This window comes from Penicillium brevicompactum (assembly GCF_028827555.1).
Source record: "Penicillium brevicompactum strain IBT 35665 chromosome Unknown utg000005l_segment0_segment0, whole genome shotgun sequence".
Lineage (NCBI taxonomy): Eukaryota > Fungi > Ascomycota > Eurotiomycetes > Eurotiales > Aspergillaceae > Penicillium > Penicillium brevicompactum.
Genome location: NW_026623208.1, coordinates 3,640,527 through 3,658,236, shown reverse-complemented (window position 1 = coordinate 3,658,236; position 17,710 = coordinate 3,640,527). Strand labels below are relative to the sequence as shown.

Genomic DNA, 17,710 nt, shown 5'->3' with positions numbered 1-17,710 from the left:
TGTTCGAATTAAATCCTTCTAACAAAGCTTGGACTAGGAAGTACTAGGAAGTGGTGAGACATCATGCACACCAATGCATGCTAGGATGCTTATCACTACCGTGGCTGTCAAGCTGTCAAAATTGGCTGCAGATCGGCCCATATTATAAGCTCGCGTGCAGATCGAAGGATTTCAACTGAGCAGACATTTGTGTGGGGACAGATCCCACAGACTGTGGGTCAAACTCAATTGTAGGATGACATAGTCTCCACAGTCTGTGGGAGTGGACCTATTTGTACTGTCGATGGGACCTGCCCTCTCTACCCAGGTGCACACATGTCTCCAGGTCAACGCTGATTACGTTAGCCCGTTGACGGGCACCTGGGAAGTCCTTTCTTCAAAATCCACCACCAAAAACGTTGATGTGTCATAACCCATCCTGCCCCGGACACTCATGGTGATACCGCTGATGAAGTGACCATCTTAAGCATGACGTATGCACTTGACATCGTTGGGGAAAATTGCGGCTTTTGTGTTTGGTGGCAAAGTTGTTCGGGTACGCTAGCTACAAGCCATGTGTGACTAGAACAACAACAACATGAAAATGATTCAAATATATGAATTAAAGTTCTACTACTGCGATATGTAATAGTTGGTGTTGGTATGCATAGCGAGCGATCTAGGGATGGCGGAACACGATATTCCGTCATGTTTGTCTTTCGACCTAGTGCCCAGATTAGCATGCCTGGGTGCTGAGCTCTTAACATACAGTCACTCGAAATACGAAGCTAAAATTGGTTCGTTTCTCCCTTTTTACAATGAGAGACCGGACACATGTTTAGAATCCAACTCGAACTACGTAGCTTCATGGAAATCGAGATATCAATCAGAGTAAGCTGGAACTTAAATTTAGTTAATTGCCCATTTCCGAAGATTCAGAATAACATTTGTACGTTGTTGAGAAATTTGCTATGTCAGTAGGGGTCAAACTATCACTCAAAACTCACAAAAATGCTTTGTCAAACGCATCCATCCAGAATTCGATGTCAGTTCTTCCATCCTGGATCTGGTCCAGGCCTGCAGTCTTACACATTGCTCTCACCCACAATCCATTGTTCAAAATTTGTTGATCGGAGCAAGAGAAACAACACAACGTCCACACATACACCCCAAGTGGTGGCTATTCGAGTTACGGGTTATGCGGGGTGGAAGTCTGGGAATCCATCGAGGCGCTCGCGAGGCCGCATCTGCAAGTATGTCTAGGCCCGCAGTATCGGGCGCCGGTGCCGAGTTAACGGTAACTGTGGGGCTGGGGGAATCCGCAACAGGGAAATACACCTCCGGGAACTGCACAACCGGGAGAGCCAAAGGACCCGAGGAAGCTAAAGGAGCCGGGTTAGCTAAAGGAACCGGGTAACCCAAAGGCACCCGCCAACTGGGATCCGAGAAGCGATGAAATTTAAGAACGTCAAGGATCATCTTAGCAACCAGGATTCTGTCTCCAGCTTGGCGGACTCTTTCGGGCAGCTGATCGAAACAAACGCGCATTTTTCCAAGAAACTCTGTTTCGGCATAACGGCCTACAAACATCATTTTCCAGTCGTAGCCTTTCAAGAGGCATCTCTTGAGATAGGGGTCATAGATCTCTCGAACCAGGTTGAGAACGGCTTGGCGATCAGCCATAACCTGCGCATCATCTTCATCTTCAAGGTTGAGGGGCTTCCACATGATCTTGCGGTTTTTGGGACTTGCCGGCATGCCTGTTCGGAGCCTGAGACCCGCGGGAGACATCTTGGAAGGCTGAAAGGTGGACTTTTGTATGCAAGATGGAAAGGATGATTGGGTTGTAAGTTGCTAAAAGTCAATGCTACCGCGACGAGGAGCTGTGAGTGTTGAAGAGGTGGTTTGCGAAGTCAAAACATGTGAAATTTGTTGGCATTTAACTGCTCGAAAATGTTCTTTGGAACTCGAATACAAAGGCAATGTCTAACAGATTGTTGCTGTTTTTAAACTTGAAATCCCTTTGTCGAGTACAATGTAATTCTCGACTGAAAGGCTGAGGCATCTTCGACAAACGAAGGTCGGGCCAATTCAAAGAGATGAAAGGATCGTAGTTTTTTGACTCCACGGTTCAATTCCGAACTTGAGATGAAAGCCACTTAAAAAAAAAAACTATAATCAATGGGCTTTGTGAAGGGCACCCCTGGAGTCTACGTAGACCTACACTGAATCATTCCCAACAGATGAGCGATGATTAAATGCCACCCTTCGATGTTTTCTCACCTGCGAATGCCAGAAACATCAATGCGAAAATTTGAAGGCTGCATCTTTGTTGTGCAATTATAAGATAAGTTATCATTTCGCAACTCAGGATATGCAAAGCCAAGGAATGGCATACGAATCGAGAGTTCGCGATACAATGACAAATTCATGCCTCTTAGATTGGCTGTCTAACCGCAGGAACATACTATGATCTATTAGCTGGAAGTAAGTGTCGAGCTGAAGAGGGGACTCACAGGGTAAATCTTGACATTTTCAAGATCCCACACACCACTTGTGGCGTAGATGTCTTTGTTTATAATTTCTCGGACTTCATCGATGTTTTCGCCCCTGTACACGACCACACTCCCCAAGAACTTTGCATCTTTTCCTTCTTCGGGGTGCTGCTCGAAGATAGCGCCTGTTGTTTCTCAAGTCGATTAGCTCCCGAGGATATTGCATAGGTATTCTTGAGCTGACCTCCATCCACAAGTTTACCATCTGCAATCAAGGGCTGAATGCCTTCATAGTGACCACTTATACGAAGGTTAGCCTTATGAGTCTCGTCAAAGGTGGACTCATTTGTACCCTTTGACCTTCTTTCGCAATTCTAGAACGTTGGGCTTGTCGGGTAAAATGCACAGAAATTCGTTCTTCATTCTCTTGCTGGTGGTGGCCATGGTTCTTGAAGGAAACCCACAAGCCACGCGCGGAAGATGGAAAAAGGGGGTAATGCCTCGGGGAATAACGTGCTTGATGAACATAATAGAGGTGGTTGAAATGCTGCCGAGGTGTTATATCACACCAACGTAAAGAATTTCTCTTGAATATATAATCCTGAGATCGGAGTGGGTCACCGATTCAACTGAAACTCGCTTTGGGTGATCGGAGCACGGTCCCGATGTTGTTTATCGATAAGCATGCAATACGCCCGCAGGCCCAATGGCACCGGTAAAATCACAGTCAGGTTTGGCTACCTGATTCTAGTAATTGATTTTCTCAATCAAAATTTCGGGAGATATGAAAATGAAGTTTTGCCGGGAGGTGGAAAGGAAAGAAGCAAAAAAGTCCAAAAAAACATACAACAGTGAGGATTCGCTGGTGGTCACCCGCCCAACTACTAACTGTAAAAAGTTACGCCTGGGCGCGCACCCTTCCCGCTAGGCCAAAAGACCATCATGACAGGACTCATGTCATGCCCAGGTCCGCCTTATATATCACAAAATTGCAAACCCCTTTACAAATGGGTTGTTGGGGTGATTTAAAAGTGGAGAGTGGGTAAGGACTTTTGACACACTACTCGTATGTACGAGTAGTATTAGGAACGAAGCCCCTTCAGCTGAGGTCTCCACCAATCGAGCATGGTTTTCTGCCCACAGTGGGCCCGTTCACCCCAACGCTCCATGCTATCATCCCGCAATCCTTTATTGCCAACCAATATTATGCGAACGGGTGCCACGAAAAGTAAAAGCGATCCTCTCAGCAACTTAAGATCGGCAAGCTCGTCCCACTACACCATTGATGGCCTCTGATACCAATCTGTCTCCCGTTCTAATCAACACTATCGTGGCCGATCGATCCACAATGACATAAATTGTTTGGGTTTACGAGGGATTTCTTCCCATGAGCTGAGACGTGGAGCCCTTTTCTTGGTTATTATAGGCCGAGCGCGATGCTCTGGCCGCGAACACCGCGTTTCCAAGCTCCCAGAATTGTGCAATGTCCCGTCTGGGATACTTCATTCAGAATCGGGGCAGTGCAAAGATCACCTCCTACTTTCAAGCCTACCTCTGATCCCCACCAACTCAACCTTGGACAAGGAAGGGAACCCGGAAAACACAAGAAAAGACCACTATTCGTCTCTGTCGGCGGGTCTCAGCGGTAGCATCCATCTTCACGCGATGGGGTTATCGAAAATCTTTCCATGCTGCACGCAGCCTCCTGATGAGAAGGACCCCGATGAAAGGCCACCTAAAATGACCGAGACGACCGCACCAAGCAACAATGCGCCAGCCGTCGGCCTGCCTCCTCAAAAATCCCCTATTTCCATGACCTCGAGCGGACCTTCGAACAATGCGGAATCCCCAAAGCCGGGGGTTGCGACAAAGTCGGAAGTTGATTTAGACATCAGTATCTCCCGGAAAGTTTGGAATCGTGCCTATGAAGAACTTGCAACAGATGGAGCCACAAAATCTCTCGTGGAGGACTATATGATGGCCGTACAAAGGGCCAATAAACCCAGCGAAGATGCGTCCGAATCTGAGCTGAGAGCGAACGTGGCGAGGATGAATAACGAAGCGGAGAGAGAAAAGCTCATGAAGCAGACTCTTGAATCAGGTCAGAAGAAGATCTACAAGACGTCAAAGCTTACGAATGCCGTGGGGGGCGCATCGGGCTTCGTCCTGAAGTTCAAGAGCGTGATTGATCTGGCCGTTGGGACCAACCCCCAGGCTGCTCTGCCATGGGCTGGTGTCTGCATTGGGTTACAGGTAGGTACCAGCACCACCAAACCATTCTCTTTGCGCCTTGAATTCTTTCTAAGAATGTTTAGTTTATGCTCAACCCTTCTCTCGAGGCACAGGCTAATGCGAGTGGCCTGGGCTATGTGATCTCCAGGATTCAATGGTATTGTGAATTGACAGAGCATATGTTGAGCAGGGAGAATATCGTCATTTCTAATAGATCCTACGAGAAAGTCCTCGAACGTCTCGAAGTCACAGTGGTTGAGATGTACAAAGCCCTTCTTCTATACCAGATGAAGAGCGCATGCTCATACTACCAAAGCCAAGGCTGGACATTCATCCGCAACATCGTTAGTTACGATGACTGGAAGGGCCAGCTGGATGGTGTGAAAGAAGCCGAAAAGGCTGTTGAGGATGATTGCAAGCACTACAACAAGCTCAGAGCCCAGGGCCAACTGGAGGATATTGCTCGCAATGGCAAGGGTACGCTGGAAGTTCTTACTGGTGTCCACGAGACTCTGCGGGAATATATTGCTAGCCAAGGCAAGATGGCTCGGGGCAAGGACTATGACGAATGCTTGAAGCATCTATACGTTGAGGATGGCCAGATCCAACTGGTCACTATCCAAGGCCAGAAAGATGATCTGATTCCAGAGGCATGCGAGTGGATCTTCGACACCGAAGAATTCAAGTCCTTCGTCGACTGGAGTGATAGTTCCCAAAGCCAAGTCCTATGGGTTAATGGGCCTGCTGGAACTGGCAAAACGATGCTGATGATTAGTATCATTCAGAAGCTTTACGATCAGTCTAAATATGCGCCGGGTATCTCCAACTTCTTCTTCGAAGCATCACAGACGACCAAGAACAGTGCCCTGCATGGCCTTAGGTCCCTTGTATGGCTTCTTCTGATTCAGCAGCCCCATTTGATTTCCTACCTGGTCGAAAAGCACAAGAGATCTGGAGAAGCTATGTTCAAAGGCGATTCCGCATTTTGGCAACTCATTGAAACATTGAAAGAAATGCTAGCCGACGAGAAGCTCTCTCCCGTGTATCTTTCATTTGACGCACTTGATGAATGTGCACCAGGAAAACCCTCCGAGAAAGAATTGCTGAACCTTGTCGAAGCCACTGTGAGGGCCAGTGGCAATGGGCCCACAAAGGTCAAATGGCTTCTGTCAAGTCGTCCGGAAATTGGCGTTTACAACAAACTCAAGCGTGCCAAGGAAGGAGCAGTGGTTGAGCTAGACGTAACAGTCCACAAAGAAGCATTGGAGGTCTATGTCGAACAAAAGATGTCTCAACTGCGGGAGAAAGAGGGATATAAGCAGACAACTTTGGACAGAATGTCGGCTGAACTCAGCAAACATGAACAAACTACCTTCCTTTGGGTATCACTCGTGTTCAAGGAGTTGATTACTGGTGATATTGGACAGCATGAAGCTGTGGCACATGTCAGCAAATTCCCGAAGGGCCTCAATAAGACTTATGATCGAATCATGAAGCAAATTGATGAGCTCAAGAGCGAAGCTGACCGAGAATTCTGCAAGAGAGTCCTGGAAGCCGCATGCTTTGCATCCAGACCCTTGTCATTTGATGAGATCCATGGCGCTGCTGGCCTACCTCCAGACCTCGACTCACCCTACATTGTCACACGCTGTGGGTCCTTTTTGACTGTTCATAATGATATTGTTTACATGCTGCACCATTCAACTGGGGAGTATCTCACTCGCTACTTTGAAGAAAACCACCCCGGTGGCTCCCCTCAGGTTCATGAGTTTCTAGCCAAACAGGCTATCATTGCCATGTCTGAGGGTTTGAAGCGCAACATGTACAAGCTGGAGCCAGGTACAGAGTCAAACTGCCTCGGCCCTCCGCCAAGTGGAAATCCCTTGGCTGCTCTTCAGTATTCCTGCGAGTTCTGGGTTTATCACCTTCTGCAAAGCAGTTCCCCTATTTCTGATGATGGGCCTGTGCTTCACTTCTTGGAGGCTCACTTCCTCCACTGGCTTGAGAGTCTCAGCTTACTTCGCAAGCTTCCAAGCGCTCTGACATCTATCCGCGAGCTTTTGAAAAGAACAATGGTATGTTATCGCCAGCTGAAGCTTCTTGTATATATATGCTAACAGACACAGACCACACAAAACAAGTGTCCAAAGCTTATCGCCTTCTTGCAAGATGCTGAAAGATTCATCATGAAAAACCTGTCAATCATGATGGTGGCACCGTTGCAGATATATGGTGGCGCACTGATTTTCAGTCCCACCAGCTGCCATATTAGCAAGATCTTCCGCGAGAAAAAACTTTCTTTCGTCAGGAATGTCACTGGCGTCACAAGAGACTGGGACCCCTGCCTACAGACTCTTGATACTCCTGCACGGCGGATTATCTTCTCTCCTGATGGCAAATTATTTGCTTCACATTTTACCGATTTCAATAATGAATTGGAAATTCTGCGAGTGTGGGACGTGACTCTCGGCGTCTGCGTCCAGGAATTTAGGATCGAGCAAGCGACATTCCTGGACTATGACCTCTACCCCAACTATCACCCGCTTTACCCTGCATGGCTAACCAATAGTAAAGCTCTCATCGCAGTTGTAAGCGCATCGGTGAGAATTTTGGATATTGCGACTGGGAGCTGCAGATATGAGAGTCTTCACCCCCACGTCGCGTGCATGAATATGGATCTTTCTCCAGATGGTAAATATATGGCGCTCGTTTTGGACGATAAAGTCCAAATTTGGAACACTTCCAATTGGACCTACAAGCGGACCCTTGCTCAAGATGGAGAATACAAAACTTCAGCAGTTTGTTTCGCACCGGACTCCAAGTCTCTAGCCTCTATGTCATTGTTTGGACCATTGAAGATCTGGAATATTGTTGACGGGGCTTGCAAGAAGAGTTTTGAGCAAGACAGCAAGTGGCAATGGGATAATAATCTTGCATTTTCACCATATGATGGCCATCTTGTACTTCTCGCTCGGTCCCGGGATGGCCTCATGTTCTGGGATATTGCAAGTGGAAATCACAAGGAAGTCAAATTCAAAGGTGCCACTGGTACATTAGCTGCCTTGTCTGGGGATGGCAATACTGCAGCTGTAATCGATGATCAGACTGTCTTTCTACTGAACCTTGCGGATGGTGTTTGCACCCACAAGCTTATCCATAACGAGTCTCCCGGGCCCGTGGCGTTTTCGAAGGATGGTTCTCGTCTAGTCACGGGCTCTGGTGTGATACGAATCTGGGATATAACCAGCCCCAGGGAGCAAAGTGTGACTGGCATCGATGAAGAAGTTTCGACAATGTGCTTTTCACCAAATGGCAAAATACTCGCTTTGGGCTGCGCCAACGGTGCCTTGAAGCTCTATGACCCGGCAACAAATGAAAGAGCACATACAGGGCAATGCCACGAAGAGGCTGTCTGGAATATTGTTTTCTCGCCAGATGGAGGTATTATCGCTACCACAGCAGGCAAAGAAGTACGGCTCTGGGACTCTTCAACCGGTCAGTGCAGAAGGCTTCTCCTACCCTATGTTGATGATAGGTATGGCAAAAATCACCGCACCAGTCATTTCTGCACTGCATTCTCTCCCGATGGTACATTACTTGCTATAATCACAAGCGCTCGGAGCTTGGAAGCTTGGGATACTGCCACGGGTGAGCCTCGAGAAGACTTGAAGTTGTTCGGTCAACCAGATTTACGGTGGATTGCTTTCAGCAAAGACGGCACCATATTTGCCACTGCATCACGGGCTGTACAAGTCTGGGACATTGCTACCAAGAGTCGCAAGCAAGAACTATTGCTCCCGGAAAATCCAATGTCACCACAATTTAAGCATAGCGAAGAGTGGCTTACCTGTATAGCGCTTTCTCCTAATGGTCAAACTTTGGTCACTGGATCTTACGTGAACGCAAGTCAAACTTCATTGTCGTTCCGTGGAACCGACAGGGGCGTGGTCAGAATCCCAAGAATCAGAGTGTGGGACATCTTGACCGGAAACTGCAAACAGATAGTTGATGTGGATTTTGATGTCTCAGATCTAACCTTCTCGGAGAATGAACAGTCCATCAAGACGAATATGGGGGTATTTGAATTCTCTTCCGGGGTTTTAGCCAAAGCCCCCAGCTCGGAGCTTTCCCGGTCTACTCTCTACTTCGATCACGCATGGGTACGTCGAGGCCTAGAGAAACGTCTTTGGATGCCGCCTGATTACAGCCTGAGTATCGCCGCTACTTATCAAAACAACCTTGTTCTGAAAGGGATTCATGGTCAACTTGTGCACGTGGATCTTTCCGACGATTGAGATAGGTGTTCAATTTGGAGATGGACTATTCCTAGTGGCATATAACATAGAGTTGTAAATATCCGTCCGTCTAAATGTTCCGAATTTCTTGCTAGCCAATAATTTAAACTGTATAGTTCATAAATGGCCTCCCTGGACTCAATAGACGTGGTCCTTTTCTAAACTCATTGATGATCTACCATGCGAGAGCGACGTTTTTGCCTTGATACGAAGATGACCCAAAAGCGACGCGGATCTGATTCAGAAAAATACGCTCATGAGGCTTTCCTGGATGCAAGCCGGATGAAAAAAAATTCTAGGTCCGAACTCCATTTGACAATTTAGCAATACAATCAATTGCCCTCTCTGTACAACGGGCTATTGCCGGAGAATAGCCATGTGACCATTCATACCAAGCAAAATTCACCTTGTGGCTGGAACATCACAACACCATAAGGTTGTTTATATTAACAACGCAGGAAACCTGTTGCCTCTCGGATTCTAAGGCTACCTTCATAATTCACAATATTGCAAAATAATGACAGGAAAGATGAAATGCTCTTAGCCAAGAGAAACTCGGACGAAAATGTCGGAACAGTTATACGGTAAACCAAATATGGGGTGCGGACACTACAAAACTGCCGAAGTTTCTGTGAATATTTACAATCGTGACATTGCCACACTCAGTGTCTTCTACCATTTCAGTACCCCACGTTTGCTTTGCTTGTTTGCTTGTTTGCTTCCCTTCGCTATTATTACCTGCTGCTCTATAGCTTCTTACTTCTTCGTCTTTCCTTCTTTATCATTGATCTCATCGTTAGTTGGACCTTTAATATCAGAAGCCTTGCTAGCCTGACAATGTGTATAATTAATGTTAATTTTTTGTAGTAAATAATATATATATATATATATATATATTTTAAAAAAAGATATATTCTAATACTGTTTAATGTCAGGATGGCTGGGCTTTGGTGCTGGACCTGGATGCTTTGGCGGGGCAGGCTTCGGTGAGGTCACGTGATCTGTCACGTGCACTGGGGGGACGGGAGCCCCATTACATAGATCCTGACAGCTCTCTCTCTCTCTCTCTCCTTTCCTTCCTCAGTTCTATTATCGTCGTTTCCTGGACCGTAATAGAGATCTTTTTTTTTTTGTGCTTTGCCCCTGGCATTTTCCACACCCTGTGGTCGTATGTACTGGGATCGGAGTTGTCATAATATATCAAAGCCTTACAGTTCAGAGCTTATGAACAAAGCAGGCTTATTTCAATTTTATTATGCCCAGACTGGGAGGTTATGGGGAAATCATGCCTTTGAACAAGAAAAAGAGGAAAAAGAGGAAAATAAAAGGCCGGGGAGGATCCGCAGCATCGGCCCGTCCAGTGTCCACTAAATGGTTCCCAAGGTTGACTCATTCTTTGTCACGTCCGATCATTTCCAAAGCATTGTGATTGGCTATAGCGAAATCCTGAGATCTATAAAAGACAACGGTGTGAATTGAAAAATTGAAATACACACCACATAAACCATTTTTCATTTTACCTCAACTGTCACAATGGAACATCTTCTTCCAAGCGGGATGCATGCTATCCCCAATGAGCTTCTCGATCTACGCTCAGATGACGACATTGATGCGGACCTATTACATTCCCATCCGATAACCGGTGTGAAGAATATATGGTTTTTCTGGCACTCTGGATATGCCAACATGCACCCTTATACACAGCGCAATGTACGCGCATGGCACCGTCGTTTCACGAAGCAAGGATGGACTGTACGGATGGTCGACCGACAATCAGGTTCGAAAAACAACATTACCGAAATCCTGGACGTTTCCGACCGAAAGCTTTTCCCACGAGCCTTCGCCGATGAGTCCCTCACTGGCCCTTATGCGCGACAACACACGTCAGATCTTGTCCGCTGGCCTTTACTCCTACGCTATGGGGGTGTATACGCGGACGTGGGTATGATGCAGATTGGAGACTTGGATACGCTATGGAACGATACCATCGCGAACCCCCAGTCCCGATATGAAGTCTTATCATACATGCCTAGTGGTCAGGATCATTACAGTCTGTGCAACTATTTCCTTGCGGCACTGCCCAACAACGCGCTGTTTGCCCGCTGCCACGAGCTGCTCCTCGCTCTCTGGACAGCAGATGGGGGCAAGACCAGCACGGATGGGATGCATGCCAGCCCACTACTTCAGGGAGTTCCTCTCATGGGCGGCGAATTTACTATCATCGAGGATGATGGAACTTTCATCGGCCCCGACGAAGTCAGCCGCCTCTTGACCGACTATATCATCCAAGGCCAAGTAGCGACCGCAGTAATGGGGTTGGTTGATGTTGAGGAAAGCTGGAACGGCCCTGCCTACTGCTTGGAGCATTTCTATGCCATCGAGTTCATGGAAGGGTCGCAGCTCATCAACGATTTAACTGCCTGGGACGGCCAGGAGGCATTCGATTTATTGTCACTTCCCATGCCAAAGGAAGGCGATCAAGAGTCCGACAAACAGCAGAAGGCTTGCGATATTGTGAAGGCCTGTCTGACCCGCAGTTTCGGATTCAAACTCGCTCACGGCCTTATCCTACGCGTCAACAAGGTTACTCTAGGCTCGTTGTGGCGGGACAACCCTGGATCGGATGTTGTACCGGGCACATATGCCAATTGGCTTCGCCATGGAATTGCCTACTGGAACCAGAATAAAATACCGCGCTGCATCAAGCTCCGGTTACTACCTCCCACCAAGGTTGGAAGGTTGCTTGAGTGAACCGAACATTGGAAGTATTTTTCAAGATAGATGAAGAGTTGAAGCAACCAGGGCCGAGGCTAGCCTTGACAAAATCCGCCTGTTAGCCTTTTGTGTATATAGATCAAAAAAGAGAATTTACGGCCCTGAGCTCTTTTACATCCGTAGTGAAAGTAATAATACCCGAAGGGCCCATGCCATATCCACGTCTCGCCCTCACGCCGGGGTTTGGCCAAACAATCTGCTTCACATACATTGAAATTTGAGCTTTAGATTGGCGGTTCCAAGTTACTGGAGCAAATTGACTGACCGGGGACGCCGTAGCCCTTGACTGCCGGACAGAGTCCGAATCTCATGACCTCACCGTGGGGGTCACCAGTACTTCATCTCAGACCACCCCCACGCTTCCCCGACCTTACCCCGGCATTGCCATCTCCGTACTCTCCCTTTACTCCACTTTGGCCCAATCTACCGTGAAGGATTGGTTGGCTTGGTCTTTATGCGTGAAAGTGTATGCGCTTTCGATATCTCCCCCGCTTTTCACCCCTGCAAAAAGTATCCAGATGGATCAGATCATCCAAAGTGTGTGGTCTCACCCGCGTCAGGGATCGCTACATAAAAGCAAGCATATTCAACTCGATCATTGCCATCCTCTCAACTCGAGCCGGACCCAAACATCGGATAACCGGACAGGATCCTGGAAAAAAGAAAGTCGAAGACCTTTCAACTGCGATGGAAGAAAAAAGAAGCATACACTCGGATCACATCGAAGATCTCGACGGTGAGAAAGCCCGGTCGCATTATGGCCATTCACCGGTGATGCCAGCCTCGCTGGCCGCCCTTTCAGAAGTCGAATACTCCAAGGTCAAGCGTCGAGCAATGTGGAAGCTGGATTCTAGAATCATGCCCTGCATGGTGTTGATGTACATCATGAATTATCTGGACCGACAGAACATAGCCGCCGCAAAATTGGCCAACATCGAGCAGGATCTCAAAATGACTGATGTGCAGTATCAGACCTGCATCAGCATTCTGTTTGTTGGATATAGTATGTTGCCGGGTCTTAATAGTGAGAGCGCATTGTTCTGCGGCTAACTTTCAATTCTTTAGTTCTCATGCAAGTCCCTTCGAACCTCGTGGTCGGCAAAATCAAGTTACCGGGCGTCTACATTTGTTTCTCGATGGCACTTTGGGGTGTCCTCTCCGCTTGTACCGCCGCCGTCACCAATTCCTCCGGTCTCCTGGCTTCTCGCTTCTTTTTGGGATTCGTCGAGGCGGTCTTTTTTCCAGGTGCATTGTTTTATTTGTCCTTGTTCTACTCGAAAAAGCAGTTTGCACTTCGGACCGCGATCTTGTATTCTGGATCACAACTTGGCAATGCCTTTGGTGGACTTTTTGCGGTCGCAATCTTGAAATTGAATGGTGTACATGGCCTTGAGGGCTGGCGATGGGTGAGTCAACGAGTGCTCTTCCGATCCGAACAGGCATATTGATGGGCCAATGTACAGCTCTTCTTGGTCGAAGGGGTTGCCACCATCGGTCTCGCAATGATAATTGTCTTCATCCTCCCGAATTCGCTGAAGTCAATCAGTGGCTTCAGCAAACTCGAGCACGAATATCTCCTGTGGAACTTCGAGGAAGACCAAGGTCAGCAAGACAACGCGGACGAGGTTAGCGCTCGAAAAGGCTTCATGCTGGCCGTTATGGATCCTAAGACATGGCTCCTCATGGGCATTCTGTATAGTGTTAGTGGTCTGTGTATGTCGTTCTCCGTCCGCTTCACTGACGTTCCACAGATCTATATTGCGGGCGCCGTCACCAATTTCTTCCCCTCCGTTGTGGCTACACTTGGATATTCTCGGAACAAGACCTATGGACTCACCGCGGTTAGACTCCCTGAAGAAAATGTCACCCATTCGCGATGCTGACTCAGAATTCTCCAGCCACCTTATGTTCTTTGCGTGTTTGCGATGATATTAAATGGATTTCACTCTGACAGGGTATGGTATCTCCCCATGCTATCAGCTACACATGCTAACCAGGAAGTAGAAGCAAGAGCGCTACTGGCACATCGTATGTCCGATGGCGATCTGCATGGTAGCAAATATTATTGCCGTGTCCACACTGAACACAGCAGCTCGTTGTAAGTCGAAATCTGTGTCCAAATTCTGTTCTACGACCTGCAGAGCATGCTGACTCGAATGTAGATGTTGCAATGATGTTGATGCCGGGTTCATTCTATTCAGCGGCTGTGGTCGTTTTTATCTTGGATTACTGGCAGCCTGTCGCAGCCCTCGATCAAACGAGCTTCCGCAATCGCTTTGATCAACGCGGTCTGCAACACTCCAAATGGTATGTAGATACAAGTCTCTTGCTTGATAGCCTCTTGGCTGATATCGGATTCTCAGTGTGGGCCTCATATCTCTACTACTCCAGCCCGCGGTATCTAGCTGCCTTCTTGGTCAACCTTGCCTCGTCCGTGTTAGCTATCATTTTGGCTACTGCAACGCGCATATACCTACGGCGGCAGAATGACAAGCTGAATCGCGGCTTAGATACTGGCGGAAAGGGCCCAACCCCTGCCCAGATCGCTGCCGGGTTCCGTTATGTGATCTAGGCTTTGAGCCACGATGAATGTTCTTGACTGATTGGGGATTTTTCAAGGTTTCAAGGTTCAATATATACAATGTTTTGAGATAGTGGCTCTCAGATGTACCCCTCATTTCATCCCGACTTTGGAAGGTCTCTGTCTATACACGATGATTAGGAAGAACCATGAGTTCAAAAAAAAGCCCCAAAAAACATACAACAGTGAGAATTCGCTGGTGGTCACCCACCCAACTACTAACTCACCGGCGTGTGGCTTAAGTACGGCTGAGCGGACGGGAAGCCCTGTTTTCCACACCCTGTGGTCGTAGTATGTGCTCAGGATTACATTTATATCGTTGATAAAGGTAATTGTCACTACAGCTAGGTAGCATCCCATCATTTGGAACCTCGGTAAAGGGCGAGTACCGCTTCATGAGTTAAAGATGGGTTTTAGTGAGCAGCAATCCTGCAATTTCCGCTGCTTTGTTCAACAGTGCGCGTTTGCGCTGTCGCTTCACGACAGTGATTGCTTCTTGTTTGCGCGCTCGTTTTGGGGGCATTTAATGCCCCAGAGACCATTTTTCAATGAATCATAGTTTTCCGAACTTGTGCTTTCTTGTAGAGAGCTTCTTTGCTTCCTGAGGTCTCGTAAAATGGTGCATATGTGATCGGGTTCACCTTGGAAGTCATACGCACTCAGAGGTCACTGGCTGGTCCTGACGACCTCAAAGCGATTTCTCTCTTCCCTTCGCAACGTCGAAGAGTTCGTAATGTGTCAACAGGGGTGTTTGCCTGGTTTGCAGGGTTCCCACTGGTGTTGTCGATTTAGATCTTGCTCGCCTTCGTATTCGTATTCGTATTCGCTCTCCTTTCCTCACGTCTCACATTACATACTGTTTCCGCTCTGTTTCTCGTCACAATGAATCGCCTTCCGATTGAATTGCTACAGCAAATATGCCTCTATGTAAGTTTCTCATGATACCTCCCCAGTTCACGCCATTTCTCATGCTCACGAGGAGTAGCTCGAGGCCCCTGAATACTGCCCACCCCAAGACCTGTCATCCTTCAGTCAGGTCAACCGTCTCTTCTACCAGGTGGCGGTCCCTATCCTGTACCGGAACATTACGCTGATATGCGATGCATCCCAAGGTCTGGAGGCTGCATTGTCGAAAGTGACAGAACCCCCCAGGGCGAGTCATTTCACGAGATTTGCCAGGAGACTGTCCATTGTGTGTATTGGTTTGTCGCCAGAGCCTGACACCGGACAAACACAGCCATGGAAGCTAGAGCCATGGGCACTCAACATGGTAACCGACCCACATCCGGCGGCGAGAAAAGGGTTCTTGGAGCATGATATGAGCTCTTGCTACTCAACGTACGGCAGAGGCTTGCGTCTAAATCGCCTAATAAGAATTGAAAAAACTCCAAACTGGGCACCGGTCGTGTCGCTTATCGCGAGCTTGAACCGTCTTGATCAATTCGACTTGGTCACGGCAGACGACTTCTCAGCGGAGTTGACGGATGCCTTTTGGCGCTACCACCCCAATTGCAGACTCAATCTTCTCAGCAACCAAAAAGTGGGACCTAGTCCGTTCTTTCGAAATGCTGCATCGGTGTCTAAAAGTGTCAACAGATTGAGTGAATTCAGGATGGACACTCTTCAGCTGCCGGGCCTTCACACTCTGACAACGAGGATTTCCATTAACTACATGCAGTCGGTTGAACACCAGCAACTTTGGGAGATGATACCTTTCTTGTTCATTAGCCCGGGGCTAAAGCACCTTTGTTTGAATCCCACCGATGGCGTTCATCAATATCGAGTGGATCTGCTGAAAGGGACATGGCAAAACTTGGTTGACAAAGTCAAACCCAAGGCAGTATCTCAGTTGGAATCAATCACAATTCCCAACATCCGGCCTGAAGCAATTACGCTTTCCAAATTAGCTGCTGCAGGAGATCTTTCTCAACTTCGCTCACTCGACATTGGTTGGGTCCGTGAACCGGAGAAACTTGTCAACGTTGCCAATTTGTTGCCAAATCTAAAGAGGCTTTTCCTTGATATCGATCAAAGGGCCCGAGATCCTGTGATCCTCAAGCTTGACAACGCTGATTCAGTAGCTGGGATACTTGCATTTCACCCCTTGGAATATCTTTACATCAGAGGCCTTCGCGATGTTGAAACCTTGGACAGAATCATCCAGCGTCATGGATCATCATTGAAGGGACTTGCTCTAGCTCCTCCCGAGGTCTGCCTGTTTCCCAGACTCAATCCTTCCAAGCTACTCGAAATGGTGAATCTTTGTCCGAACCTGGAAGAGTTACGCCTTCAAATAAAGAGGTCAGCGGGCAACCAAACAGAGTGTGAGATGTACAAAGCGCTGGGTACATTCCCCAATCTCCAAAGACTATTTCTAGATTTGGATTTTGATGCTCGACCAAGGGCACCGAGAATGGGAACCAGTTCCGAAATAGACGATGATCTTGATCTCCGACAAACGTTCATCAATGCAGCCATGGACGAGACCCTGGCTCTCCAGATTTGGAGCATGATCAAAGACAAGAGCCCGCGTTTGAAAGAAGTTCGCATTTTGCCATACGGATACAAGAGCTTGAACCAAGAGGAGGGTTACTTGCTCAAATGCTTTGCGCGATCATATCTGCTTACAGGTTATAATGTTGATAACCCCGGAGTGCCCGTCGTGGAGCGGATTGCGAAAAGAGCACGAGAGATCCAACGCATCCAACGAGCAATGGAGATTCAACAAGCAAATCATTACGGTTTGCCTGAACCACCTCCTGATGACGACATTCCTCTTTCTGGTAGAGTGGTGTCCATCCTTCAGAGTATCTGGCCCCAGGTGCTTGAGCAGACTTTCAGAAGCGAGTGGTGGGATTGTTGGACCAGCCTACCCTTACAACCGGATACCTAGTCTTGGTAAATAATTCAATGAACAGTCAAATGTAGGATATTGAATCATCTTGAACAGAAATAGAGTACCTTAACTAAATACGACCGAATAGGTTAGGTAGGTTTCGGAGTCTATTAAACCAATTAGGGCTCTCTCCTCTTTCCCTCCTTGGGAAGCCTTAGTATCATCCCGTCGTTCATTGGACTAAAATTGATGCTTCTTGTGCTGTCTGCCAACTTGATAGTAGTTATGTATTGGCTTCCAAGGTTAGAAGCCCTGGAGGTTGATATGCGAGGTGTTTACCGTCCCCCCCAGGGCTTCTATCCATGCATGGATCCTAAGGTTAACATCAAGGTTGACCAATACTAAACAGACAATACTCTAAGGTTGCCTATACTAATTCCAGGTTATGTCGTAACACTATTCCTCATATTTCGAGTCCGAGGTTGGTAACGGAAGAGAGCTAGCTATCACCTGGCCA

General features: G+C 47.6%; 6 protein-coding genes across 6 annotated transcripts; 4 read left to right on the top strand and 2 right to left on the bottom strand.

The window, feature by feature from the left end:
• Positions 1–1,095: 1,095 nt before the first annotated feature.
• On the bottom strand, positions 1,096–1,770 carry N7506_007224 (uncharacterized protein; the record flags this gene model as incomplete). The annotated part of the gene is made up of 1 exon (XM_056956517.1): positions 1,096–1,770. One exon carries the CDS (start codon positions 1,768–1,770, stop codon positions 1,096–1,098), a length of 675 nt encoding a protein of 224 aa, XP_056810851.1.
• A 646-nt stretch (positions 1,771–2,416) lies between these two features.
• On the bottom strand, positions 2,417–2,918 carry N7506_007223 (YciI family protein; the record flags this gene model as incomplete). The annotated part of the gene is made up of 4 exons (XM_056956516.1): positions 2,417–2,446; positions 2,496–2,659; positions 2,719–2,774; positions 2,827–2,918. The coding sequence occupies 4 exons, from the start codon at positions 2,916–2,918 to the stop codon at positions 2,417–2,419; spliced, it is 342 nt and encodes a 113-aa protein (XP_056810850.1).
• A 1,221-nt stretch (positions 2,919–4,139) lies between these two features.
• On the top strand, positions 4,140–9,001 carry N7506_007222 (WD40 repeat-like protein; the record flags this gene model as incomplete). Its single annotated transcript, XM_056956515.1, has 3 exons — positions 4,140–4,727; positions 4,790–6,781; positions 6,833–9,001. The coding sequence occupies 3 exons, from the start codon at positions 4,140–4,142 to the stop codon at positions 8,999–9,001; spliced, it is 4,749 nt and encodes a 1,582-aa protein (XP_056810849.1).
• Positions 9,002–10,534: 1,533 nt separating this feature from the next.
• On the top strand, positions 10,535–11,752 carry N7506_007221 (glycosyltransferase; the record flags this gene model as incomplete). The annotated part of the gene is made up of 1 exon (XM_056956514.1): positions 10,535–11,752. One exon carries the CDS (start codon positions 10,535–10,537, stop codon positions 11,750–11,752), a length of 1,218 nt encoding a protein of 405 aa, XP_056810848.1.
• Positions 11,753–12,463: 711 nt separating this feature from the next.
• N7506_007220 (uncharacterized protein) lies at positions 12,464–14,348 on the top strand (the record flags this gene model as incomplete). Its single annotated transcript, XM_056956513.1, has 7 exons — positions 12,464–12,779; positions 12,842–13,182; positions 13,240–13,476; positions 13,528–13,617; positions 13,675–13,731; positions 13,781–13,874; positions 13,939–14,348. 7 exons carry the CDS (start codon positions 12,464–12,466, stop codon positions 14,346–14,348), a joined length of 1,545 nt encoding a protein of 514 aa, XP_056810847.1.
• An 891-nt stretch (positions 14,349–15,239) lies between these two features.
• N7506_007219 (uncharacterized protein) lies at positions 15,240–17,250 on the top strand (the record flags this gene model as incomplete). The annotated part of the gene is made up of 2 exons (XM_056956512.1): positions 15,240–15,284; positions 15,343–17,250. 2 exons carry the CDS (start codon positions 15,240–15,242, stop codon positions 17,248–17,250), a joined length of 1,953 nt encoding a protein of 650 aa, XP_056810846.1.
• Between the last annotated feature and the right edge of the window lie 460 nt (positions 17,251–17,710).